We start from the raw sequence: 27,659 nt of genomic DNA on the forward strand, positions 1-27,659 counted from the left end.
ATTTTTTCGGTGAACTGTACCTTTTATACAGATAATCCAACATATTATCTTGAGTTTGACATTTAAACTATTTTACAATACCTACAGACTACAGTAAACCACAGAAAAAATGTGTAAACTGTATATTATATAACAGAGGTGTGACGAGATCTTGGGCTACGAGGTCTGGCGAGACTAAATCGCAATGAGATTTCTTGTCGAGGTGAAAAGTTGTCTTGTGAGTTGTGATGTTATGATAGAGCATGAGGGGGAATTCAGCACTGAAGATTGGAGGCAGGATTGGATTTGTACTGCACATCAAGTGCTTTTCACACACCTGGCAGTCTGAGCTGCCTCTGTTTTGCATATCACTCATTTGCTTGGGCTGGTGTGACGTAACCATTTTTTTTAACAGAGTTTAAAAGTTGCCAAATCCAAAAGCAAACTGCAGCCACACAAATGAGTCATGCGATGGAATAACACTTTAGATATGCTTAAAGTCATAATCGCCTTAAACACAAATCAAACTCAGACGTAAAATATTCCTATTTTAGTCTCATTATTGAAGTGCTGTACAGACATGTAAACTATGTAATCAAACTATTGCTGTCATGTAGGACTTTTAGATGCATTTCGTGACAGGATAAGCCATACACATGGCTGTTTGACGCTATTCTCTGTACATCTTGAGTCAGTAAAGCACCACAGAAACACACATCGCTTCAGAATGCGTGCACACACACAGTAAACTCCCGGAGACCACACCAGTCATCATCCTCATAATTTATGCCGTCCTGAAAAACTGAAGTTTTCTTTTCATTTGGTGTGCGATATCAAATTCCATTAAAACAGCTCTCCCCTATTAGTCCATGCTGGAATCCAGTAGCTCAGAGCTTGTCCAGTCAGTAAAGTTTATAGCTAAATATTTTGCAGTGTTTGCATGGCATAATTCATTAAAATAGAAGTAAAATAACATTCATCACAAGTTTATTTAAACTGAATTGTTTTGCATTTTGTGATTTTTTTTCAGTTTAATAAAAATCTATTTTCCATTCATACATTAGCAAACACTTATATATTTCTAATATTTAAAATTATATATAAACAATCTTCTATTCACATATTAGCAAAATATTTTGCAGTGCTTGCATGCCCTTCACAGCAAAGAATTCATTAAAATAGAAGTAAAATAGCATTTATTACATATTTATTTTAAAAAAGCACCTAAATAGTTTGTATTTTTTTTTCCCAGTTGAATAAAAGACTATTGTCCTTATATATTTCAACATTGAGGATTTCAAAATATATTATAAGAATCTTGTCTCATTCCCGTAGACCCAAGTTCATGTCTCGTCTTGTTGAGTGGAGTGTTTTGTCACACCATAGTATACACAGTTGAAGTCAGAATTGTTAGCACTCCTTTGAATTTTTGTTTCTTTTTTTAATAATTTCCCAAATGATGTTTAACAGAGCAAAGACATTAACACAGTATGTCTGATAATATTGTTTCTTCTGGAGAAAGTCTTATTTGTTTTATTTCGGCTAGAATAAAAGCAGTTTTTAATTTTTTAAAAAAACATTTTAAGGTCAAAATTATTAGCCCCTTTAAGCTTTATTTTTTGTCGATAGTTTTCAGAACAAACCATCATCATACAATAACTTGCCTAATTACCCTAACCTGCCTAGTTAACCTAATTAATCTAGTTAAGCCTTTAAATGTCACTTTAAGCTGTATAGAAGTGTCTTGAAAAATATCTAGTCAAATATTATTTACTGTCATCATGGCAAAGATAAAATAAATCAGTTATCAGAGATGAGTTATTAAAACTATTATGTTTAGAAATGTGTTGAGACAATCTGCAATTGGGGGAAAAAATAAACAGGGGGGCTAATAACTGTACATGTCAAACCTGATTATAACATTGTCTGTATAAAATTGTGACTAATAAAATATCATTTGTGCTTTTAATGTATGAAGAACTTGGAAATATGGAATATTACTCTGGAAAAAAAACTTTGTAACCATTTGAACAATTAATTGAACTTTTGTACAAAATGTTGAACAAAATGTTTACATGTGTATTTTATTAAAATACAATGAGGATTAAGTAATAACCAAATAAACCTTTCTCTATTGCCTGATTTATCATATATGATACATACATTTTAACAGGTGTGGATTATCAAATAAATCTTTCAGTCTAGTCCAATATTCATCTTTAAAAAATACTAAAGAATATAAATGTTATTCTCACAGGTAATTATAAAAAATCTGTTTTGAAAGACAAATTAAAAAACACACACACACAAAAAACAAAAATGAACTATGACCTGAAGCATGTCACTGTTAGAATGATACTGAAAAATCAGGCGGTAAAAAAGGGTTGCAGCCAATTGTATACAACAGGCTCTTTAGGACCTTTTCATTACCTTGATGATTTAGAGTTATTTGACATGATGAACATGATTCAGTCTGGTTTTCTTGGTTAAATAATTGTTCTGTTTGATGGACATGTTGTTTCAGTGGCAGCGGCAGTGGCAGACATTAACAATGCAGTATGTGAAGGAGATGCGAAGGCCACATTGTCTGCTCTACAGTGTCCTGATGCTGGCCTTCGAGCAGTAATGTCCGAATGTGCTCAAATCTACCAGAGCCAACTCCACCAGTTGCAGAGCACTCAGACACAACAAGGTAACCCTGTCTGCCATCTGAAAGGTTGGCTTTTATTTTGACACTGGCTTAGCTTTTGTTATTTTCTACGCTCCATTAATAAATATAATTTATTCTACAATTAGCAGCATATTATGTGTAGCTTTCTAAAGTTTATCCTTGCGTATACTGTATTTCAGTTCTTAGATAATAAATATTCATTTCATTTTTTTAACAGACACTTTAATCCAAAGAAACATGCCAGTGAGAATGTATAATTCTGATAACATCAGATGCAGATGCTAAAGTCATTTTCAGATGTCATGTTTTAATGTGGACAATTGTTAAAACATTTATGAAAATGACTAGAACTGTAGTGTTTTCAGAAATCATGATCAGTTGTTAGATATTAAATATACATTTAATTATTTATCAGACACTTTAATCCAAAGGGACTTGCAAATGAGAATAATAATAATAAAAACATGATTTAAAGGGCACCTAGGTTACCCCTTTTTCCAGATTTAATATAAGTCTTTTGTATCTCCAGAATGAGTTTCAGCTCAAAACACCCATCAGATTATTTATTATACCTTTTACAAGATTCTATTTTATACCTCTGACCAGCAGGTAGCGTTTTATTTTGTACTGTGCCTTTAAGGCTAGTCCTTCACGCCTACCATTTCCACGTGCCTGTCAGTGTGCCTTAATCTCCTCCCTCGGCTGCTTCAGACAACAGACAGACATGAAGGAAGGAGATCTCACTTATCGTTTGTGAGAAATACTACAGCAAGAACTTTACCAATGAGTATTTGATACATTTGTTGTGGAGTTGCAACGATGAGTCAACGTTACAAAGTTCACACACACACACACAGATACTCACACACACGCACACACACAGCGCGGACACGCACACACAATGTGCGCGTTTAGCTTTGCACTCTTTTTTCACGCAAATGTGACAGGATACAGGTTAATCTCCACTACTGTATGGATATCTGTTATGTTAATGTACAAAATAAACCTGATTTAATGTCCACAAACCAGGAAACTCTTTATCACATTTGATGATGATTGATGATCCTAGCAAGCTGAACAGACCTTTTATTCCCGGTTGCTTTGCGCACGTCCTGAGTTGTTGATATGATTATACGCATTAATACAGAGACATGTTAATACGCAGCTGTCAATCAATACGGTGGGCGGGGAAACCTACGTCAAGTTGCGGTTGGTCTCAAAACCGCTCCAATTGGTCCACCGATTTTATGTTGTTAAATTGAAAAAAAAAGGACTGGGTGTGTTTATATCACCCCAATATGATGGTCAATACACTATATCTACATATATGTCTGTCCAAACAGCTTAAAAAGTAGATTTTTCACCATAGGTGCCCTTAAAGGAAAACACTAAAACTGCAGTGTTTTCAGATATCATGCTTTTCCATTGAGTAATGAAGTGTACAACTATCAGAAGGTCAGATTACATTTTTTAAAATTCTATTTAATTTTTAATTCATGTTTATTTCTATTGCGCTTCTACAATGTAGATTGTGTCAGAGCAGCTTAACATAGAAGTTCTAGTAAATTGAAATAATGTCAATCCAATTTTCAGTTTAGTTCAGTTCAGTGTGGTTTTAAAAAAACAATAGAAAAAACAGATAGAATTGTTAGTGATAATCAAGCTTTTTTTACGTAATTATTTATATATGTGTATATATATATATATATATATGTATATATATATATATATATACTCTATACACAGCCGTAGCTGTCTCTGTATGGGCTGTATGTGCGTGCTTGGGACGCGCGCTCTTGTCCACTTGTTTGTGTTTTGTTCTGTCGGCATCGCGCTGTTTCATTCTCAGCGTCTCAGTCTGGTTGGTTTTGGATTCGGTTGACGCTGAGATGGAACATGCACGTTGCATATGTGTGAGCGCACGGTAAGGTGTTCATCTATTGTGTGCTCGTGTCTTTGGTCTTTTTATGTTGGTGTTGTCTAAGCACGTGGCTGAGTGTTTACATTGTGGCCGCGTGCTTTTGTTGTGCGCTTTAGTGTTGTTCTTTTAGTGTGTCTTGTGAACACGTGGTTAATGAGCTCTCTCGTTGGCTGCGTGTTCTAGTCTGGTCTAGTCCCACCCTACTCAACCCATTATTAGTTTATCATGTTCACCTGTTTATGTGTTAAATATTTCCACTTATATTCTCCTCATGTCTGCTGTCTTGCACCAGTTTGTCATCTTTTATACCCCTGTCCTATCGTGTTTCCAGTCCTGATCCCTGCCAGCCGGCCCAGTTCAGTTTGTTTGTGTATTTATTTGTTTTGTTAATGTTTTCCCCCTCGAGGTTGTTTGTTTTGCCTTTTATTTTACTATTAATAAATACCTATTATTTCAGCACTTGAGTCCTCGCTCCTTTTCACCTACACCAACCGTGACAAGGGCTCTTAATGATATTTGGTTTTTGACCCTTCATACAAAAAAGTTTGGGCATCCCTTTGTTAGACAGTTATGTGTTTATGAAAAAATGTATTTTTTGAAAAAGGGTTTCTTGAAGGGGCGACACGGTGGTGCAGTAGGTAGTGCTGTCACCTCACAGCAAGAAGGTTGCTGGTTTGAGCCTCGGCTTGGTTAGTTGGCATTTGTGTGTGGAGTTTGCATGTTCTCCCCGTGTTTGCGTGGGTTTCCTTCGGGTGCTCCGGTTTCCCCCACAGTACAAAAACATGCGGTACTGGTCAATTGGGTAGGCTAAATTGTCCGTAGTGTATGTGTGTGAATGAGAGTGTATGAGTGCTTCCCAGTAATGGGTTGTGGCTGGAAGGGCATCCGCTGCATAAAACATATGCTGGATAAGTTGGCGGTTCATTTCGCTGTGGTGACCCCAGATTAATAAAGGGACTAAGCCGAAAAGAAAATGAATGAATGAATGAATAAATGTTTTTTTTAAATGACTTAAAGGCTAAGCTGATCAGGTCAAATAGGGAAGGTCATTGATATTAGTTATTAGCATATTCATTTTAGTCATTATCATATTAGTTAAACATATTCAATAGGCCTTTCAAACTTCATCTAAATCCTTTACTGATCATTTTATTATAGACTGAACCAAATGTTCATACTTATGTTATGCTTGTGTTTTCTGTAGGCACCAGTGGCAGTTCATGGGTACAACACAAGATCAAGGATAAATATGATTACTTCTACAACACTGAAAGCAAAGAAGGCACGTGGGTTGAGCCAAAACATTTTATTTATGACAGTTCACAGCTCAGCAGAGAAGATATCCAGGTATGACTTTAGCACAGACATTGTGTTGAGTTGTGTTGACTTGAAGTGTATGAGCGTATTTCAGTTGATGTTTTTTTTTTTTACTCTATATAGAGTGTTTTGAGCAGTGTAACAGCGGAGTATAACAGAGAGCAGCTGTGGTTGGCCAATGAGCCGTTTATCATCCAGCTGCAGGCTCTGATTCGTGGATATCTGGTAAGGCGGGCACATCAGGACAGACTGGAGTACCTGCGAAAACAAGAGCCAAGTGTCATCAAACTGCAGGTGCTTAAGTGTTTAATATAAGTGTTGATACATAACCTTGTGATTTTTTTTTTTACTGTTTTCATGGTATTACTAGTTATACAAAAGAATTACTATAATTTTTCATGGTGAATTGTATATACCTTTTTCATGGAATGCAAAATGCTTCAAACTTCCGGTCGGCAGCTTGATGCGTATAAAGTGTCACATTTGGACAGCTTCGAAATGTTTTTGGACAGCTTCGGAAAGTTTTAATCTATTTTACTCAGAGGGGTCTGGTTGCAGACCTGGTGCAGATGCAATCTGAGCTGCATGCAATGCGTTTTATGCGCTTTTATGCGCTTACCTAACCCCACCCCTACCCTTACCCCTCACAGTGACATCACTAGCTTCATTGAGTGCATTGTGTCTGACATTGCATCTCTGAGTTATGCAATCTCATGTTGCATCATAAAGACTGCATCCAGATACTATTGATTTTACTCACTTTTAACATCTTTGAATTGATACTGCTGTTTATCAGCGCCAACTCCTGGACTGATGATTTAAAAAATGACCCTGGATAATTTCCCTCCATTGGCCCTTACCCATCATTGGCCCTCCCAATCATCCCCATCCACTGAATTGGATATATCACTGTCTCTCCACTCCCCCTATAGCTGATGTGTGGAGAGCACACTGGTGCTATTGTCCTGTCAACTTATATACTGCCAATAAAGCCTGTATTCTAACAAAATACTCTCTAGTGTTTAATATATGACTGTTGTTTCTCATATTGGGTTTATTTCATAATTGTAGGCATCCTGGAAGGGCTACAAACAGAGAAGCGTCTATAAGGACAGACTAAAGACCTTCCAGGACAGCGCAAGCACTGTGGTTAAGGTAATAGAATAAATTCATCATCTTTTTTTCTTAGTGTTTTGAGATTTAATATTTAATTAGACACAGTATGAGAGCATGTTTCCTCTACAAACTAGTTGCAGTCACTGGTGAAGATGTGGAGAGCTAAACGAAGCTACACAAAGAGACTGCAGTATTTCAGAGATCATGTAAGTCTGCACACAGACAAACACTGAGGTGAACGAGCAATATCTTCATCATTCGCACTCAAGACGTTAACATTTTGTGTGTGTGTTGTGTTCAGGAGAAAGAAATAGTGAAGATTCAAGCTTTCCTTAAGGCTAATAAAGCAAGAGTTGACTACACAACATTAAGTAAGTGAACCACGTTACTATATTCTGTGTATTCATGACTTCGCCTGTACAAAATGAGTTTTACTGTTTGTTTTGATTTTTTTTTTTTCAAACAGCCGGTTCTCAGCATCCCCCTCTCTCGGTTGTGCGCAAATTTGTACATTTGCTGGAACAAAGTAGCCTTGATTTACAGGAGGAACAGGATGTGACGCGACTCAGAGAGGAAGTGGTCACCAAGATTCGTGCTAATCAGCAAATGGAAAAAGATCTGAATTTGATGGATATTAAGATCGGCCTGTTAGTGAAGAACAGGATCACACTACAGGTAATGCTAAAGCTGCGCTCATACTGTGAGATACAATTTTAGCTTGTCAGACTGGATGAACTTGGGCTTCACAACATATCACAAAAATATTGTTATTGCGATAATAGTATATGCAATATAATTATGACAGAAGTGTGATAAATTACATTTATTTTACCCTTTGATTTTTTAGCTAAATTTGACCAATCAGATGTGGCCTTACTATCATTATCCCCACTTAATCTGTAGTTGCTGCTTTGCTATTGGCTGGAGCATCCCAAAAGTGAGCATCCTAGAGCTGAAAATACTAATAGCAGGAGTCAATACCAGAGAGGAAAATGATAACAGCCAATCAGAGTCTGAATATCGGCTGAGGTTTTCACTCATTCATCATAGTATTTAAAGTCTAAATGTTTTTACCTTGACAAAGTTTTTTTAGCCTGAATTAGAATCAAACAGATCTGAAAAATTAATTTACCTGTTTATTTTAAGATCATTAAATAAATGTTAAAAAATCATAGCTAATAAAATTAGCATTTTTCTACAAAAAGTATGTATCGTCACAAATATAGTATAGACAAAATATAGACAAATATAGACAAAAATGTTAAATATTGCATATTTTCCAGTATTGTGCAGTCCCCATGGTACGGTACAGTTTGCTTTTGGTACCTCTTGACAGTGGAAATGGACATAAAAGCATACCGTACCGTACCACTCAGTGGAAACGGGCCATAAGTTGTCATAATGTTAGACTCAATGACAATCACTTATTTATTCAATCATTCATCTGTTCAGTAATCTGTTTTCTGAAATGATACCTCACAGCAAACACAAACAATCTGAAGCATTATTTTCACTCATGACATGCCTTGATAAAAACAATAACATTACTTGCCTTGGTAATAATAATAATTTGATCACAAACATGGCTGTCAATAAACATGTCAAACCAACAATCAAAGACCACATATTTTAGCCTAGGATCGAAGGAATCTTTAAGGATTGCCAAAGTTTGTCTCAGAACTCCAAATTGTAAACAGAAATACACATCATTGAGAGAATTGAAAAAAAAAATAGTGGCAACATTGTACATTTTACAAGTTCAGCATGGTTTGTCACGTTTCAGCAAAGGCATTGGAGCGAGGACTCAAGTGCAACAGAAGATGGGTTTATAAATAAAAAAAAAAAGAAAAGAAAAAGTCAGCAAAAACCACCCAGATGGGGAAAACATAACTAAAACACAAAAGACAAACAAACTTGGCTGGGCAGGCCTGGCAGGGCTGGACATGACAAGGCAAGACTGGAAGCGACACTTGGTGAACCACGTGTGAAGGACATGGTGAACTGGCAAGAGGTGAACATGGTGAACATTAGACAAGTGGGAGCTATAAGCAGAAAGATTTAACAAACAAACAAACAGGTGAACTGAATAAACTAATAATGGGATAGCAAGGAGGGTGGGAGTAGACAATAGGAGAACACATGACACAAGAAAACACCACAAGCCATGTGTTCACGTAAAAACAGGACTTGAACACGCAGCCAGTGAGAGAACTCATTAACCACATGTTCACATGAAACATGACAGTAAAGCATGTGGCCACAATGTAAACACCAGGCCACATGCTTAAACAACCCCAACACAAACAGAAGGCGAGACACGAGTACATGAAAAATAAAAACTTTGTACTATAAATAAAAACATTACTGTGCACTCACACGTGCATCATGCATGTCCCATCCTAGCGCCAACCAAAACCAATAGCACGCTGCAGACAGAACAAACACAAACACCAGGACGAGAGCGTGCATCCGGAACACGCATCCTGAGCACACACGGAGCACGACCTGAGCGTGGCAAAAAAGTCCGAATTATTAGCCCCCTGTATATTTTTCCCCAAATTCTGTTTAACAGAAAGATTTTATCAGCACATTTCTATAGTTTTAATAACTAATTTCTAATAACTGATTCCTTTTATCTTCGCCATGTTGACAGCACATAATATTTGACTTGATATTTCTTTGACTAGATACTAGTATTCAGCTTAAAGTGACATTTAAAGGCTTAATAGGCAAATTAATTCGGCAAGTTAGAGTACTGTAATAGGCAAAGCATTAACGATGGTTTGTTTTGTAGACAATCCAAAGAATTCCTAATAATGTGTGGCCTAATAAAGTTGGCCTTAAAATGGTTTTAAAAACATTAAAAACTGCTTTTATTCTTGCAGACATAAAACAAGTAAGATGTTCACCAGAAGAAAAAAATATTGGAACTACTGTGAAAAAATTTCCAGAATCTGTTAAACATCATTTGGCAAATATTTGAAAAAGAAATTCACAGGAGAACATATAATTTTGACTTCAACTATATATATATATATATATATATATATATATATATATATATATATATATATATATATATATATATATATATATATATATATATATATATATATATATATATATATATATATGTATATATATGTTAGTGCTGTCAATCGATAAAAAAAATTAACTAATTAATTGCACTTTTTTTATTGCGATTAATCACTTTTAAATGACAGAAACTTGTAATTTTGGTTATTCAAATGTAAAATTAATGTAAACGCAAGACAAAAACTATTTAAATTCAAAATTTAATTGTTTATTTGAATTTTTGTTTAACTTGTAACACAGACTTCTTCATGTAAACAGCATGCCCACAATAAACCATCAAGATCCTGTCTTGACAGCCATATTTATTACAGAAATTAAAACACAGGCATGTTCATGCCATTTGAGTTTCAAAACAATTAATGCCAAAAAAGAAAAAATTGGTTTCCATGTTGAATACTAAGTGGACTGCAAAAAAATGCCAAAATACAGGCAAATATGGAAGTTGGAAAATTATTATAATAATAAAGTATTGAATATAAACAATTGTACTCATTGAAAAGTTGTATTGCTGATAGTTGAGAACATTAATTATAAAGTAGAAACAATTTTGCTTAGTCCTCCTTTACATTCAGCCAGTTGCTAAGACAGTCCAGTCTGTTGACATTATTGGGGGACTATGTGGACCTTTTTTTTTAATTATGTCAGCTGAGAATGCAACGCAATCTCACGGCAATTCGTACATTTTTACAAACTTTTAAGATTGTTACATTTATTTTTACTTGAGTAAAAGTTTCCGCAAGAACTTGTATTTTTACTTGAGTATAGATTTTGGATACTCTACCCACCTCTGCATTTCAGACTCACATGAAAACACAACTGAAACCGTACCTGACTGTAGAATAGTTCGGCACAAAAAGTGGCTTATGAATCCTGATTTTTCGGTCTGTTTTTCTATGTTGTCTCTTCTGGCAGGATGTGGTGTCACACAGCAAAAAGATGAAGAGCAAAAAGAACAAAATGAGTAAAGAAGATCTGGCCATGGGAGAAAAGCAGGGCATCAAAGGCCTGAGCAAAGAGAAGAGGAAAAAACTGGAAGCCTATCAGCATCTCTTCTATCTTTTACAAGTGAGATTATGACATTCAGCCTAAATTCAGTTGTTTAAATACACTCTTAAATACATTTAGAAATACAGCTGAGGTAAATGTTAAAAAGCCACGTGAAAATTCTCAGTTTGACTGCAATTATGGAATTTACTAGGTGTGAATGTGAGTACTTGTTTTATTCTATGAAGCATTATGATTGCATTTTTGCAAACTTTAAATAAAAATATTGTAATTTAGAGAGACGGTTGATTTAAAATATATGTTTTTCATTTGTTTTGATTGAAAAATAGCTCTTATTGAGTTAAAACATTGTATTTGTTGTCTAAAAAGGAATGTAAATGTCTGAAAACATGAAACTTTTACTTTTGGCTTGTACGCAAATTTGAAAAATAAAAAACATAATCAATATTTTTACACAGTTTAACAAAATAAACAAGTAGACCGTTCAGAGAAACTAAGGATGTCCAAGTAATCTTTTTTTCATCAGTATATCTAAGTTACATGTTACTCATACATATTTTAATCAACATATTTTCTTCATTGAACAGACCAATCCTTCATATCTGGCCAAGCTAATCTTCCAGATGCCCCAGAACAAATCTACCAAGTTCATGGACACTGTGATCTTCACATTATATAACTACGCCTCTAACCAGAGAGAAGAGTACTTGCTGCTCAAGCTTTTTGAGTCAGCTCTGCGAGAGGAGATCAAGTAAGAGAAAGAGACTGCAAAGATATTGAGTAACAAATGTGTCCATCAGTATATATGTACAGTAGTGAAATGTAGTTGTATGGCAAATAACATGGTAACGCTGCTATCATCTCTGGCAGATCTAAGGTGGATCATATCCAGGAGATAGTGACAGGGAACCCTACTGTCATCAAGATGGTTTTGAGTTTTTATCGTGGTGCTCGTGGACAGAACGCTCTCAGGCAGCTGCTGGGACCAGTGGTTAAAGAGATCATCGAGGACAAGAATCTGGGCATCAACACTAACCCTGTAGACATCTACAAGGCCTGGGTCAATCAGCTTGAGACCGCTACAGGAGAAGCCAGGTGCATACAGTACATATTACTCTTTCACACACACACATATATAGTTAAAATCAGAATTATTGGCCCCCGTGTTTTTGTCCCCCAATTTCTGTTAATTTTCAACACATTTCTAAACATAACAGTTTTAATAACTCATCTCTAATAACTGATTTATTTTATGTTTGCCATGATGACAGTAAATAATATTTGACTAGATATTTTTCAAGACACTTCTATACAGCTTAATGTGAGATTTAAAGGCTTAACTAGGCTAACTAGGCAAGTTAGGGTGATTAGGCAAGTCATTGTATAATGATGGTTCGTTCTGTAGACTACCAAAAAGATGCTTAAGTATTTTAAGTATCTAATCTAATAATATTTAACCTAAATTTAAAAAAAAAAACTGCTTTAATTGTAGTAAAAATTACAGAGACCCGGAAGGGAAGTGATGGTGGGGGAAAAAATGGGTGGGAGAAAAAAAAAACTGGCTGGGAGACTTAAATTTTTTTTAAGTTTTTGCGTTCCCTGTTTTGTGAGGGAATGCAAAGATATTTTGCGTCATTTTCACTTCAAAAATTGTCAACCCTCCCTTTTTTGCCTTGATTTTCCCATATTTTCCCATTCTATCCCACTATCATCAAGTATTTTCCCATATTTCTCATATATTTTTAATCTGGAAAGCACGCTGAAGCTGTGCGTCGATCATCGCCCTTCATATGCAACCTCTAAATCAGCGAATGCATAAGCGCTGACTGACTGACGCGCTCCTTATGATAAACTGATCCCAGATTAGCTTCTGTACACGCCATTTAAAGTGACACCTCTGTTATCAAACAAGTGAAGAACAGCAAATGAATCTCTCGTTTTGTTTTGTTTGATAACAGAGGTGTCACTTGCACATGCACAGATCTCTAATGAAAGCATTCCTTTACTTTAGTAACTGTTTGTGCTCATTTAAGAGAAATTTAGTTGTTTAAAATAAAACACACAGAACAGACATGTTTGCATATTTTTAAGTGTATTTGTCTGTTTAAACAAATACCCGAATCCTAAACTGTCCTGCACTTTCGCTCCTCTCTAAATGACACGATAATGCAAGGGAATTTTTGCTAGGGAATGCAAAAACTTTAAAAAATATATTTTCCTATCCCTTTTTTTTGCTCCCACCCATTTTTTCCTCCACCATCACCTTCCTGGTCTCCATACAAAATAAATAAAATAAGACTTTCTCCAGATGAAAAACTATTATAGGAAATACAGTGAAAAAAGTCTTCCTCTGTTAAACATCATTTGGGAAATATTTGAAAAAGAAAGAATAGTACAGTTTACACTTTGTTATATTCATTTGCTTTACATTTTGTTGGCTTATTTAGATACACATAGCCTATAGGAACTATTTATACAGTTGAAGACAAAATTATTAACCATTCTGTAAAATTTTATAGGCACATTTTCCCAAATACAGTTTTACTTGGAGAAGATATTCAGCAAAATCGTTTATGGATTTTGTTTCTAATAACTTATTTCTTTTGTCTTTGCCATAATGACAGTACACAATATTTGATTATTTATTTTGGAGACACTTGTATTCCGCTTAAAGTGCAAATTATTATTAGTTATTAAACAGCAGTGGTTTGTTCTGTATCCAATCAAAAAAAACAATAATTTCTTAAAGGTGCAGTAGGTGTTTGTCTTCAGAAACATGTTTTGTTGTGCTGGTTGAAAGTCTCTTCACATTCCACTAGTACTGATTAAAGTAAATGATTTAAATGTATTTATATGTATTTTTATATTCTCGGCATAAGACTAAAAAATGTTTATTCAATTAAAATTTGTCAGGCCAACAATTCCCACAGTTCTGATAAGTAGCCCGAACTATGCTCAGCATAGTCTGTCAGATTTTTAAAACTGCGCACCCGTTCATGCAGATGCACCCTTTGTGCGTACACAAGCGCTGCACGTTCATGTGCAGACAAAAGAGAGAGAGAGAGAGAGCATAAAAACATGCTGAATCAAAACTTTTTAAAATCCTGAATCAATATTGGAGGGTTGTCTGCTGTCATCTTTAAGGTGCACGTTCGTGTTTCAGGAGGCGTGGCTTTGGATGGCAAGGGTGGGACTGTGTTTCAAAGATATTATGCTAATCGGTTAGCATTATGGCAGATTTATGTTTTATATTTGCATGTAAGCTTGGTGAGCATCAGAGACTTGCATCATCTTACCCATACCTCATTTTTGTATCATTCATTTTTTACTTAACTTTAGTTTTAGTAACTACTCTGTCTTCATTTTATAGTAAGCTGCCATATGAGGTCACACCAGAACAAGCTCTTTCACACGAGGAAGTCAGGGCTAAACTGGAATCCTCCAATCAGGTGCTCCGTTCCGTTACTGACAAAGTGCTCGGCTCTATCATGTCATCACTGGACAACATCCCGTAAGCACCAGCACACACCTCCCACACAGATGTTCCCTATTGCTGGATTATAAAGGATTCCTTTATATTGTATAACTAGATAGTGTTATTGTGCACAAGGGGGCAGCACAGAATTGATCAAATCAGTCCAACACTAGATATATTTTCACCATAGTTGTGTGTAGAGTTTTGCTCATCCATTATTAACCTCTCATTAACTGTGATGTTCATTTTGCATCCCCTGTTTTCTTTTGCATGAAGTTACGGCATGAGATATATTGCTAAAGTTCTAAAGGACGCGCTTCATGAGAAATTCCCTGATGCCACAGAGGATGAACTATTGAAGGTCAGATGCTGAACATTTTAGTGGTACTCGTGCATACACATATTGCTTTTGAAATGAGTATTAAAGAAAAACTACACTTTTTGAAGGGGGGGGGGGGGGGGTGGTTATGTTGGATCATTTTAAATATACCCATAGAGTCAAACTGTTGGTTTTTACCATTTTGGAATCTATTCAGCCCATCACTGAGTCTGACAGGAGCACTTTTAGCTTAGCTTAGCATAGATCATTGACTTGGATTAGCCAATTACCATCTCACCCACTAAATTAAGAAAGTTAGATTTAAGTTAGTTAAATTTTCCTATTTAAAGGGCACCTATTTTACACCTTTTATAATATGTAAGACAAGTTGTAACGTTTCAGCTCAAAATACCCAGCAGATTATTTATTATAGCCTCCAGAATCTGCCTATTTTGCTGTCTTGAGTACAGTGTAGCTGTTTTTGTAGCCTGTTGCTTTAAACGCAAATGAGCTGCTTCTCCCCGTTCCCACATGCGTGTCTGCTTCTTCTGCATTATATCAGATAAACAGCAGTCAGTGATAGAGAGAGACAAGGTCGAAGCTGAAATACAGCTCATTAGTCAAAAATACCAAGTAAGTTTATTTGATGTATTTATGGTGGAGTTTAATCAAGCCTTTCTGAAATGATGAGTCACACACAAATGACGTTTGCAGTACACACACATATATTAGCGTTTATTGACTCCCTGCGGACGTGGTGATTATGGCGGTTAACCCTCTAAAACCGACGGGAGTGCCCCCGCTCCAGTTTGCGTGTCTCTGTTTAAAAGCCAATAAAAACCGAAAGCATATGGGTAGAGCAATAATTTTTTTTTGCATATGAAATCAGAGACGTTACACTTTCAAATCAAGCCTAAAACAGCCTCCTGTTGCAATGTTTTCACTCTTTAATGAGTTTACACAAATAGCCTAAAATGTTTACCAAAAAAAAAAATACATTGCATTCCTTTGCGTATGTGTTTTATAAAGGTTGTTAGTGGTTGCTATGCATATGACGTAATCACCTCATTTGCACTGTGAACCTATCAGGTTTGTCTCCTGTGGTGATGTCGCACAGCACGCTGTTTGATATACGTAATATGCGCTCTTCTATGCATGTGTGTGCGCTCTTCTCGTCATGGTTTCTCTTCATCTGTATGGGAACATCTTAATTTCTTTCACACACATGCACACAACACACACATTCACATTTACACATACAGTCACAATCACACACACTGGCATGAAGTCATGACTGCACAACAAAAAACAAATACACAAAGTCCGATGGTTTGGAATTATTACTCGCGTCTAACGACGAAGAATTCTCCGACTCATCATCTGCTCCAGATTCTATTTCCAGTAAAGACGAAGCTGACTTTTGTGAAGGATTAGATCCATTCCAAGACATGTTAGTATATATATTCTTTATAAATGCTTTGCTTTTGAGTATTATATGTTCATAAAAATGCTTTGCTTTGAGTATGAATATAAACAAAACAAACAAAATAAACCTGATTGTTTGACGCGCTATTTACTCTTGTCGTTTCACTTTTATGCCTAAAACATCAAACTTTTCTACCTTTTTACTTACATTTTTTTGCTGTAGTGCTGAAACGTGCTTATCATTTTACTTACCTTGATGTCGTTTTGAACACTGAAGCCCTCAGAACCCTCAGCCCTCATCTGTGGTAGTTTGTAAAGTTTTTTTTGTTGATCAATCATATTGTTCTGTCTACACTGATTATAAAAATAAGTGTTTGTCACAAACGAATTAATGTAATTAGTCCAAATCAGCTGTATATAGTTAAAGTGTTTTATGCATGTTTTTTACATTGACAATTTTAAGGTTGACATTTGTGTTATTTCAGTATATAGTAAAAACAAAAACAAAAAAATTGGGAATGTATTGATTTTATTGATATATGGCATTTGAAAATAGTCAAAAGAATGACAGCACAGCACATAAAAATACTAAGATATACCCTGGCGGAATTGTTCTATGGCAGGTCTCAAAGGGTTTTAATAATTACAGAGATTTTACTGTGTTTATTACAAACATGCGTTTAAAAAAAACGTTTTAAATGTTTTAAAACTTATAAAAATCACAGACAGTTGTACCAAATATTTTAATCCCAGTTTATTTGTAAAAATAAATTCTGTGGACATGTGTATAGATGTTATTATAGAAACATAGACTGTTTCTCAATTCCATGAATGCAGAGAACGGACTTGCATTCTTGTGAAGACCAGTCTTGCCAGGTGTCCTCGAAAGAACAAACTCGGGAGACCGTGAGAACAGAGAACGCATCTTGTGAGAAATTAGATGCTGGGTTCTTCCTGATGGTCACGTGACCTTCACGTGTTTTTAATGGAAAATGATTTAAATATTACAGCCTTCATACAATGTCTTATTGTTTTCCCCCTTTCACCAGATATACTATGCATAAAAACATTATAAATATACGTTGCAGAATATAAATAAAAGATTTTAATATCAATTTCAGCAAACAAACACCCTTAATGTGTTTATTCCTTTATTAAGATGTCCATGGTCATGTTTACTTTTACTGTTTCATTCAGGGAAACTCCTGAGATAATAAGTGATATGTCTGAACTTTAGTAATAAATCTAAATAAAATGCTGCGCTTCCCACCTCCAGTCGCAATGACTTCTGGGACTTCTAGAGCGAGATAGGAATATAGCGAGATATATCAAGAACACATCCGGGAAGTTTCACGCGTCCTCTGTTCTTGAGGTCTTGAGTGTTGCAACTGAACTTTGGCAGCTGATGAAGACGTTACACGAGAACACGAGGACGCAAGACCGCTGAAGAACGCATATTGAGAAACAGCTATGGTGCCTGTCAATCATTTTGGTGGGCGAGGAAAACCACACTCCTGCATCACATTGCGGTGGGCCTCAAAATAACTGGGATTTGGGACTTATTTTAAAGTCAGTAAATTAAAAAAAAGAGACTTATTAGGTTTATATCACTCCAACATGACTGTGGACACACTACATATAGACAGTTCTGTCCAAACAGCTTACAAAAGCTGATTTTCATCATAGGTGCCCTTTAAAGCTTGACGCTTCTGTAGTTATAATGTTTACTATACTATACTTTACTGGTGGAAAATGAAAAGTTATTACGCCAGAATGGTTGATAATCATATTAGCCTAGAAAATATCAACTTTTTATGTTCTGTCAGTCTTAGTGCAATAGATACTAAATCGAAGCTCTTTTTTTTAAATGATTTTTGAGCGAGATGCTAATGGTCAAATTTGATTCAATGATTTATGCTAAGCTAAGCTAAAAGTGCTCCTGCCAGAAAAAGATCAGCTGAATGGATTAAAAAATTCAAAAACTCAACTGTTTAAGTTGTAAAATGAGCATATTTCTCCAAAAAGTGTTCCTTTAAGGTTTTTTCATGCTTTAAATGTAGATGTAAATGACACACCAAACCATGACAGATTAAAGACCAAATCACATTTTAACTCAACATTTCAAGAACCAAGGTATAATAAGAATGATATAATAATTGCTGTCTTCTTTCCTCAGATTGTAGGGACTCTTCTGTATTACCGTTACATGAATCCTGCCATTGTGGCTCCAGACGGCTTTGACATCATTGACATGACAGCGGGAGGGCAGGTTCATTCGGAGCAGAGGAGGAATCTGGCATCAGTGGCTAAGATGCTCCAGCACGCAGCTGCAAACAAACTATTCGAGGACGAGAGTGACCACCTCACCCCAATGAACAGCTACATCTCCCAGACCTACCAGAAGTTCAGGTGAGGAGAACAGAGCTTCTAATCAGTATCCGTCTTAACATCAAATGTAGCAAAATTAAGTTTATTTATAAACTAATTTCGAGAGAAGCTCGTGTTTATGATTGAGTGCAGCCGATCGTGCATTATCTAATGTATGATCCACCAATCTGATGAAGCCTAACTCAATATAAATAACCAGAGCATCTTACCTTAGCCATCTTTGTGGTGAAGAATCCCCCCTTCCACCCCTACTCCTCCCCCTTTTCCCTTGACAGGGCGACACGGCGGCCTCACAGCAAGAATGTCAATGGATCAAGTTGACATTTCTGTGTGGAGTTTATATGTTCTCTCCGTGCTCGCGTGGGTTTCACATGGGCTGCCTGGTTTCCTCCCACAGGCAAGACATGTGACATAAGTACATTGACCAAACCAAATTGACACCATAGAAGAGCACTTAATCAGTAGTATATCTATCCACAGTAATTCCTTATTCCTATTCGCCATAACAAGCAGAGGAGTTCTCGAGACCTACCTGAGCTCAAACTCTCCTCTCGCCCTACAACGGGAGGGAGCCCCGAGCTCGAGGATCTCATGAGCCCAGGGCTCTCTCCCGGGACAGCATGCCAAACACGCTCTATAATCAGTCATCAGCTAAGGGTGAACTCTTGAATTTTCTTTAAGTGCGAATAAAACAGTTTCCATTGCAAGTGTTGAACAGAATAAAATGGTCAAGTGGGGAAACCATGCTAGCTCTTTATTCCTCTATAGTAATTTTTTATAGCCAAGGTTACAGTTTATTCCTATTTTGATGCTTTGTTTTTATGCCATAAAACATGGAATAGCAATAGGTTAATGGCAGGTAGGAGGGCGTATTCCTGGATTGACATTATGTTGATTCTGGAACAACATTCCAATCAGATTTAAGTGATAAGTTCACAGTTAGTTTATGCTAATTTTAGGTTTACAATTAGGGTTATGTACTTCTACATCATTGTAGAAGTGTACTTACATACTTCTACATCACCAACTTTTAATGACCTCTGATTTTTGCCTCTAGGTTTAGGGGTAGGGGTTAGGTATGGATTACATTTTAGAACAAAAATGACGTTCCAGGATCAATGTAGGATGGTATCCTAAGGCTGGGCTAGGCACTGTGCTTGGACCTCAAATCCTGTTCCCCCCTCTCTCCTTCCTGCTACATGAGACTCAAACCTTCTTTACCACTGTGGAGAATGGCTTATTAAACCGTGGGAGTTGTTCCTTGAGATAGAGACTCCTTTCTGAGGTTATTAATCTCACACACCTTTTTTTTTTTTTTTTTTTGGAATTCTGTGATAAGTTGGACTTGGAAGATGTCAGTGGAAAGAATTTGTATAATTTGTGTGTCAGATGTTTTCATAAGAATGCTTTAGATCAGGGGTCTCAAACTCAAAATGGCAGGGGGCCATTTAAGTGACTGACAATTCATAGGAGTCATTCAAGTACATGAAAAAAGTGGAAGCCTGACATAATTGATGCATCTTAGGACAACAGACATGACGTTTATATTTTAAGCATTACCTGTCACCAGTCATAATGCAAATCGAACGTTTATCATGTCACACATCAGCTGCTGAAATATATCTGTGGCTGTAGTGTGTATGGCCGGCATTAGACACACACTAAGTCATTCTTCGAGTATATGCAGTCAAAACTCAAGCTTTTTGTTTCTTGTTTTACATATTGAAGGTGTAGTTTAAATTGCTATGAAAATACTACAAATAATAGGCTTAATAATTATTATTCTGTTCCAACCAATTGTATTGTCCCAATAGCGTTATCAAGTTTAACTAGCAGTGCAATTTTACTAATGTAGATAGTTTTTATGCAAATCTCAATGAGCATATGAGGAAAATCTATTAAATGAGACCATCTGATTCGAATATTAGCAATATTATCATATTTGTTACACCACCAGCATAATGTGTAAACCATGAAAAAGTGTTTGTACAACAAAATACAAGTGGAATAAAATAACAATAATCAAATGACCCTTGAATATTTACAAAAATAGAGTTTTAGTAAAAATAGAGCACTTATGGACAAGTCAATGTTTAAATCAGCCACAGAATTAAAACGCATGTGTTACTCTCGAGCGCACACTGAGAGAAAATGAAAGTAAAACTAATCTGAATGCAGAAATTAAATGTCGACTAGGTGGCGCGTCAAAACCACAAGTGGCTAGACGCGACTGCACAACAATGATAGTGGTTCAAAAATAAATGTTTTGGCGGGCCGGAGGGAGGAGGAGGGTGGGCTGTAAATGCCCACGGGCCGGCAGTTTGAGACCCCTGCTATAGATAGAAAAAAACATACACCATGGAGGAATGTTTTAAAATTGGATAGGACAAACCACTATTGATTAAATGTTGGTGACTTATGTGTAGAATTGTTCATGGCATTATTGCTGTTAATACTGTACTAAATCCAGATGTAGATGAGCAATGCCCTTTCTGCTTTAATAGAAAGATTTTCATGCTTTTTATGCACTGTTCTAGATTTAAAAGATTTTTTACAGTTGGTTTGGTGAAGATTTCAATCCACATATCTTTATTCTAGGTGTTAAATACTACAAAAAAAATGACAGGTATGGTCAATTTTTTTATTTTATTTTTGGGAAGAGCAAGATGGCTATTTACAACCCCAAATCAGAAAAAGTTGGGACAGTATGGAATGTGCAAATAAAAGAAAATAGAGATTTCTAAATTTATTTTGACAACAAACATTATTTATGATCCTTTTCGTCTTTAGTCTGGAGCACACTGCGTCCATTTCTCCCAAAACATACCTGAAATACTGATTCATCTGACCACAGTACATGCTTCCACTGTGAGATGGTCCATCCCAGATGCCTCTGAGCCCAGAGAAGCCAACAGCTCTTCTAGACACTGTTAACATAGGGCTTCCTTTTGGCTCAATGCAGTTTTAACTGACATCTGTGGATGTGACTATGTATTGTGGTACCTGACAAAAGTCCAAATGCCTCCCTATCTTTCTTTAAAAAACATTGTTTCTAAACATTTCAATAATTTTCTCATGTATTTATTGGCAAACTGGCAATTCTTGGCCCATCTTTGCTAGAAGAACTAGACCTTTCTTGGATGCTGCTCGACTAGAAAGGAGAAAATTGAACATTCTGATTTTAATCTTGTCTCTTTTTTTGCTTTGGTTTATTTAAGATTGTTGATTGATTTTAAGTTTGATAAAAGTACATGTTGTTTAAAAAGTTTTAGATAATATTTGGTGTTCTGAAGGTGTTTCATGTTCCGTCATTACTGACGGACTTCACTTCACACATTTAAAATTTGTATTTTTTATTGATTGATTTCTTAAGATGAGGTTTTGTAAGTTTGTAATAAATTGTTTTACAAATAAATAAATAAATAAATAAATCTCTTCTGACAAAGAGGTTAACTTCAGCAAGAACTTAGCATCAATGTTTTTCTAAGCATCATTAGAATACAACACATTAACATGTTATTAACTTATGTTTTAAATATTATTGTTGTTACCCTAAATCAGTTTGTAGATTTGAATTATTAATAGTATTTTTGTCTTATGTTATACTTCTGTTTGCTCTTTAATATTTTAGTACTAGCCAGGTCTACCTAATAAGGTTTATTTGTGTTAATAGACATACTGTATTGTGTGTAGAAACTGCTGAGTAAAACAAAAGCTTTTAAAAGTCACACTGATCTGAAGGTCAGTGCAGGCAATGGAGGTGAAAGGTAAGGAAGTGTTTTTGTATAAAACTAAGGCATCAGCAGTGAAGGGGACGTGTGTCACCGCCTCAGACACATTGGTGTGTGCGTGCGTGTGTGTTTATGTGTGTGTGTGTGAGAAATGACCTTTTGCCCAAAACCTCTCATTTCTATGCTAGTGAGTCATGCTTACTGGAAACTCCCTCCTGCTTTCTTTTCCTTTCGGATTCTCAGGGGCTCTGCCTGATAACACATTTGTGATGGAAGTGATTCAGTCAAACATACTTTGCATTATACCACGATTATTTTATACATTTGATTCAGACAATGCTTCAGTTTGCTAATATTTTGCATCATTTTGGTTGCTTAACAGAAAGATCTGCAGTAATATAATCAGAAATTAAACAGTCATCAAATTCTTCACTTTCATGTCACCTTTGGGTTTGTGTATGAAGTATTTTGGCTGATTCAATGGTGTTTTGAGCTACAAAAAAAGGAAGAAGAAAAAACACTTTACCATGTTTATGTCAATTCTGAGTAACTACACAAATTTAATCTGAGCCTGGTTGTAATTTCTTTGTGGTTTTCAGGGGTTTCTTCCAGACTGCTTGTGATGTTCCAGCTCCAGAAGAGAAGTTTAATGTGGACGAATACTCTGACATGGTGACTCTCAGCAAACCTGTCATCTACATCTCCATTGAGGAGATGATCAACACACACTCTGTAAGCAGAATTAGCTCATCTTTTCTTCTGTACCCTCGAGTGTAATGGTTTGTCAGGAAATATTTTGAAAAAGATTGGAAGTTCACCTTCGGGAGGGGAACTTCAATGCTATGTGGAAACTTCCACTATGGGACCAGGAGAAGCAGCCCGCTTTCTCGTTCTTTCTCTCTCTATCGTAACAGTCAGAGAAAACCCTCATTTGACTCATTCAGAACCCTCAAACCCTCATTCAGAAGCTTCGTGAAAGGGTTTGAAGCGAAAAGGATGCCTCAGCTTGGCACGTGCAGCACTTAGAGTATATTACAAGATTAATTGTAAGTAGTGCCAGTTGTGCATGCTGACACTGCCAACTCATTGGCATTTCATTGGCCCGTTTATATACAGACGATTGGATTCTAACGAAATCCCCATAGTGGATGTTTCCACATAGCATTTCAGTTCCCCCCCTCGGGGAACGAGGGTTACTTCAGTAACCGGAGCGTTTAATGGATTTTGAGATTTGAAAAAGTGGAGGTTGATGAATGTGAGCTTGCAGCTGCAGGCTTTAAGGGATAGTTCACCCAAAAAATTGTATTTAATAGCAAATTACTGTCCCTAAACTGCTTCCAAATCTCTATAATTTTCTTTATTCTGTTGAACACAAAAATATATATATTGAAGAAAGCTGAAAACCTTTAACTATTTACAGTACTTCCATAGTAGGAAAAATCAAATACTATAGAAGTTAATGTTTACAGCTTTCCAGCATTCTTCAAATTATTCTCTTTCATAATGGTTTGGAACCACTTGAGGGAATGAGGGAATTTAACATTCTTAGTGAACTATAAGTCATGCTGTCATCACCAGAAAGAAGTATGATATTAAATGCATGCATAACTTGTTCACAATGACATGCTTTCTGTCATGAAATCACTGTCATTATAGCTTGTTTTACATCTCAGATTCATCATTCATTCGAAGAGGTTAAATTTATTCTTTATGTCTAGGATGAACATGAAAATGAGAGTCCAGTTTTGTAATATGCACTTTCACCATTCACTGGAGTGTGAAGTCAAATGCTTTTTTTTAGATCAGCAACTCATTGGGATTAAGATTCAATATGAGTCAAGCTAAGACTCACAAGAGGAGTCGGCTGTGAGGAGCAACTTAACTTGATCCATATGTGTGAGGAAGTGACATCATGACCCGTGCAAACATAATAAATTGAGCTAGGACACTGTTCCCAACTCAGCCCAGGGCAGGCCCGGCATTCTTTCTGTTCAAAGACTGACATTTCTGCATGCTTCTCATAGCAGCAGCTATGATGTCTTTTGTAATGTACATTTGTTTAAAGTATAATTTGAGACATTTCTCAACTGTTTTCTCTGCCAAATTTAAGGAGAAATTTGAGATTTACTGGAACAAATACCTCATTGGATTTTATCTACAATTTTAAAAGTAACTTCTTGGAAGCTAATCTACACATTTCCTACATCAAATGAGGGTTTGCTTGAATGACTGGAACACCTTAAACTGTAATTAAGTTAAGCTGTAAACCAGGGGTCTCAAACTCAAATTGGCAGGGGGGCCATATCAGTGACTGACAATTTATAGGAGGGCCATTTTAACATTCAAGCACAAGAAAAAAGTGGAAACCTAATGTAATTGATGCGCTCAGACATTCTTTCCCAGAGTATATGCAGACAAAGCTCCTTCTTTTTACTTCTTCTTGTACATATTGAAGGAAAAGTTTAAATTCCTATGAAAATACTTCAAATTAATAAAAGGTAAAATAATAATAATAATAATATGTCGCAATCAATTGTTGCTAAACCAAAAGTTTAACAGCGTAAGACAGCAGAAAAGAGTTTGGGTAACTTTGTTGACTACTTTGTTATCGTTCTTTTTTGTAAAACTACAACGAAGAGGGGAAAAGTATGGAGATATTCACATACATCTACTTTTATGTGTTCATTTCAGCCAGCAGTAAAATTTTACTAATGCAGATTTTTTTATACAAATAAACGAGCTAGCAGTTAGAGACCCCTCTAAACTATCAGTAAAAGGTTTGCTTATGAATTATGCCCAAAAAATATGCACTTTCAAAAAACTGCTCACTATAAGGCAACTTCCATAGATATATGCACTAAATATTGCATATGGACCCTGAGTATGCGTCAATACCACCGCCACATTTGTACAATGCTCCCAGGACGAATGTCATTCAACCGCACTTACTCACGACTAAAGTCAATCTGAAGATGCTGGACTTTTGCGCTGTGTACGGGTGGTAGTAATGAGCAAACAACAAAAAACATGCCATAAAGGCAGAACACTTCAAAGCTAAGATTTATTTTTTTACGTTTTTGCATGTTACAAACTTTTGTGCTCAACAAGTAACGCTATTGATGATCATACAGTCACTTCCTGCACTGTCCATGAGGCAAAGTAGCAGCAACTCACACTAAATTCTAGGCTTATGCTAATTTTGTTGAATAAAATCAGCAGCAAACAATTTAGATGAAATATGACAACAAGATGTTGGAGTGCCAGAAACTTGTATTATTGTCGGCTAAGTGACGTAACTTAGTTTTTGAAGTAATTTATAAGGGTGCTTGATAACATAACAGTGCCTGCTCCTCGTTGTGCATACGGTCCCCCCAAATTATTGAATATTACAAATGTTATATACCATTTAGACTAGAAAGGTGGATGTGCACATTGAGACACAGGGATATCGGTGGTTCACATGAGTTGTTCATAATGGAGATTAATTTGCGAACAAATCGCTCGCTTCATTAGAATGCGAATGAAAGCAGGCGAGGGGGTGTGTTTCAGGACTGGGATTAGATCAAATTTAACAGGAAGGGAGAATAATACATTTCCATGCACACAAACACACACTCTTTGCAATGGCCATACCATCACTTATCCATCGATATAGAAAAGTGATGTAAAATTATAATTTTGGTAATTTAAATAAACAAATTCATACTGAACACCGAGAAAACTCCCGATCGTAAATACATGTATATATGTTTACATATCTATGGCTCCCAGTGGCCAGTCCTCCACTACACCTTAGTCACACATTCATTTCAAAGGAGTACTACCTTGTACTAAAATGTTGGCTCTATTGAGGCATTGCTTCCAGTAGACGACAATAGCGTAGATGACATCTAATGTAAATATCTCTGGGCAACTTTAAATATCTACGAATAAAAAAAGAATACCTGCAAAATCATGATGCTTTACTTACTTTAAATGTTTTTATTTCTTAGATGGTCTGAGAAATCAAACCCATGAGCTTTGTGTTTAGCACCATGCTTTACTGAAGGAGCTTCTTTAAAATGTGATACTACACCAGATAGACTTAACAAGTCTTCTGGTTCTCAAAGTATTATACTTTATTATATTTATTACATTTTTTAAAGAACATACTCTCTTATTTTAAGCATTTCATAATAATAAGAAGGCGTCACGGTGGCGCAGTGGGTAGCACAATCGCCTCACAGCAAAAAAGTTGCTGGTTCAAGCATTGGCTGAGTCAGTTGGCATTTCTGTGGGGAGTTTGCATGTTCTCCCCATGTTCGTGTGGGTTTAGTCCAACGACATGCAGTACAAGGGAATTGAACTAGCTAAATTGTCCGTAGTGTGTGTGTGTGTGTGTGGATATTTCCCAGTGATGGGTTGCAGCTGGAAGGGCATCCGCTGTCTAAAACATATGCTGGATAAGTTGACGCTTCATTCTGCTGTGGCGACCCCAGATTAATAAAGGGACTAAGCCGAAAAAAAATAATAATAAATGAATGAATTTGAATGTCAATATTATGATATTGTTAAGCGTTATTTGTTTGTTTTGTAGTTTATACAGCTTATATATTTATATATATATATATATATGTATTTTTTACTATACTTTAAGTCCATGTGAACTGGAGGTTGTTCAGGCTTGATGTACTTCAAAATGAAACAGAATATTGAGTAGGGGCGGGGCTTTTATTTTGTACATCATTGCCTTGTAGCAAACTAACTGTAAGAATAGCGTAGTTAAGAATTTTGTGGCTTAAGCTGTCAAATTGACATCAACAGAGAGAGACTGCCACTCCAAATGCGGAAGCAAATGGTCAGACTTTAATTGAACTTTCTTTTTTTTCTGTGGATTTACTTGCACAAATTGATTGTTCAGCTAAAGAATAAGAAAGTGCACTAGAAAAGAAACATTGGAAATTTAGATTTCACACAGGACTTTAAACTTACCTTGTGTTTTCTTCTAGTTGGTGTTGGAACATAAGGAAGCTATTGCTCCAGATCAGAGCGATCTACTGCATGAACTCCTAAAGGACCTGGGGGAAGTTCCTGACATCGAGTCTCTACTTGGTAAAAGCACAACAAACACAAACACATAATTTCAATCATTCACTGGGATCCTTTCAAACATCACCAGAGGAAACCAAATAGATATGTAATCTACACTGTAAAAAGTGAATAGTTACTTAAATCGA

The 27,659-nt window shown here is 36.0% G+C and overlaps 1 protein-coding gene across 1 annotated transcript in view; it reads left to right on the forward strand.

Moving 5' to 3' along the window:
- iqgap2 (IQ motif containing GTPase activating protein 2) overlaps window positions 1–27,659 on the forward strand; it is a 117,284-nt gene that overhangs the window by 78,105 nt on the left and 11,520 nt on the right. The window contains exons 17-31 of the mRNA XM_056458370.1: window positions 2,504–2,671; window positions 5,776–5,918; window positions 6,012–6,182; window positions 6,960–7,043; window positions 7,139–7,210; window positions 7,306–7,375; window positions 7,471–7,679; window positions 11,013–11,165; window positions 11,693–11,856; window positions 11,976–12,200; window positions 14,476–14,616; window positions 14,857–14,941; window positions 18,501–18,733; window positions 23,043–23,175; window positions 27,432–27,534. Of these exons, the coding sequence (XP_056314345.1) occupies window positions 2,504–2,671; window positions 5,776–5,918; window positions 6,012–6,182; window positions 6,960–7,043; window positions 7,139–7,210; window positions 7,306–7,375; window positions 7,471–7,679; window positions 11,013–11,165; window positions 11,693–11,856; window positions 11,976–12,200; window positions 14,476–14,616; window positions 14,857–14,941; window positions 18,501–18,733; window positions 23,043–23,175; window positions 27,432–27,534 (2,154 nt within the window). The remainder of the gene's footprint in view (window positions 1–2,503; window positions 2,672–5,775; window positions 5,919–6,011; window positions 6,183–6,959; window positions 7,044–7,138; window positions 7,211–7,305; window positions 7,376–7,470; window positions 7,680–11,012; window positions 11,166–11,692; window positions 11,857–11,975; window positions 12,201–14,475; window positions 14,617–14,856; window positions 14,942–18,500; window positions 18,734–23,042; window positions 23,176–27,431; window positions 27,535–27,659) is intronic.

The sequence above is a fragment of the Danio aesculapii genome, chromosome 5, assembly GCF_903798145.1.
Source record: "Danio aesculapii chromosome 5, fDanAes4.1, whole genome shotgun sequence".
NCBI classification, from domain to species: domain Eukaryota; kingdom Metazoa; phylum Chordata; class Actinopteri; order Cypriniformes; family Danionidae; genus Danio; species Danio aesculapii.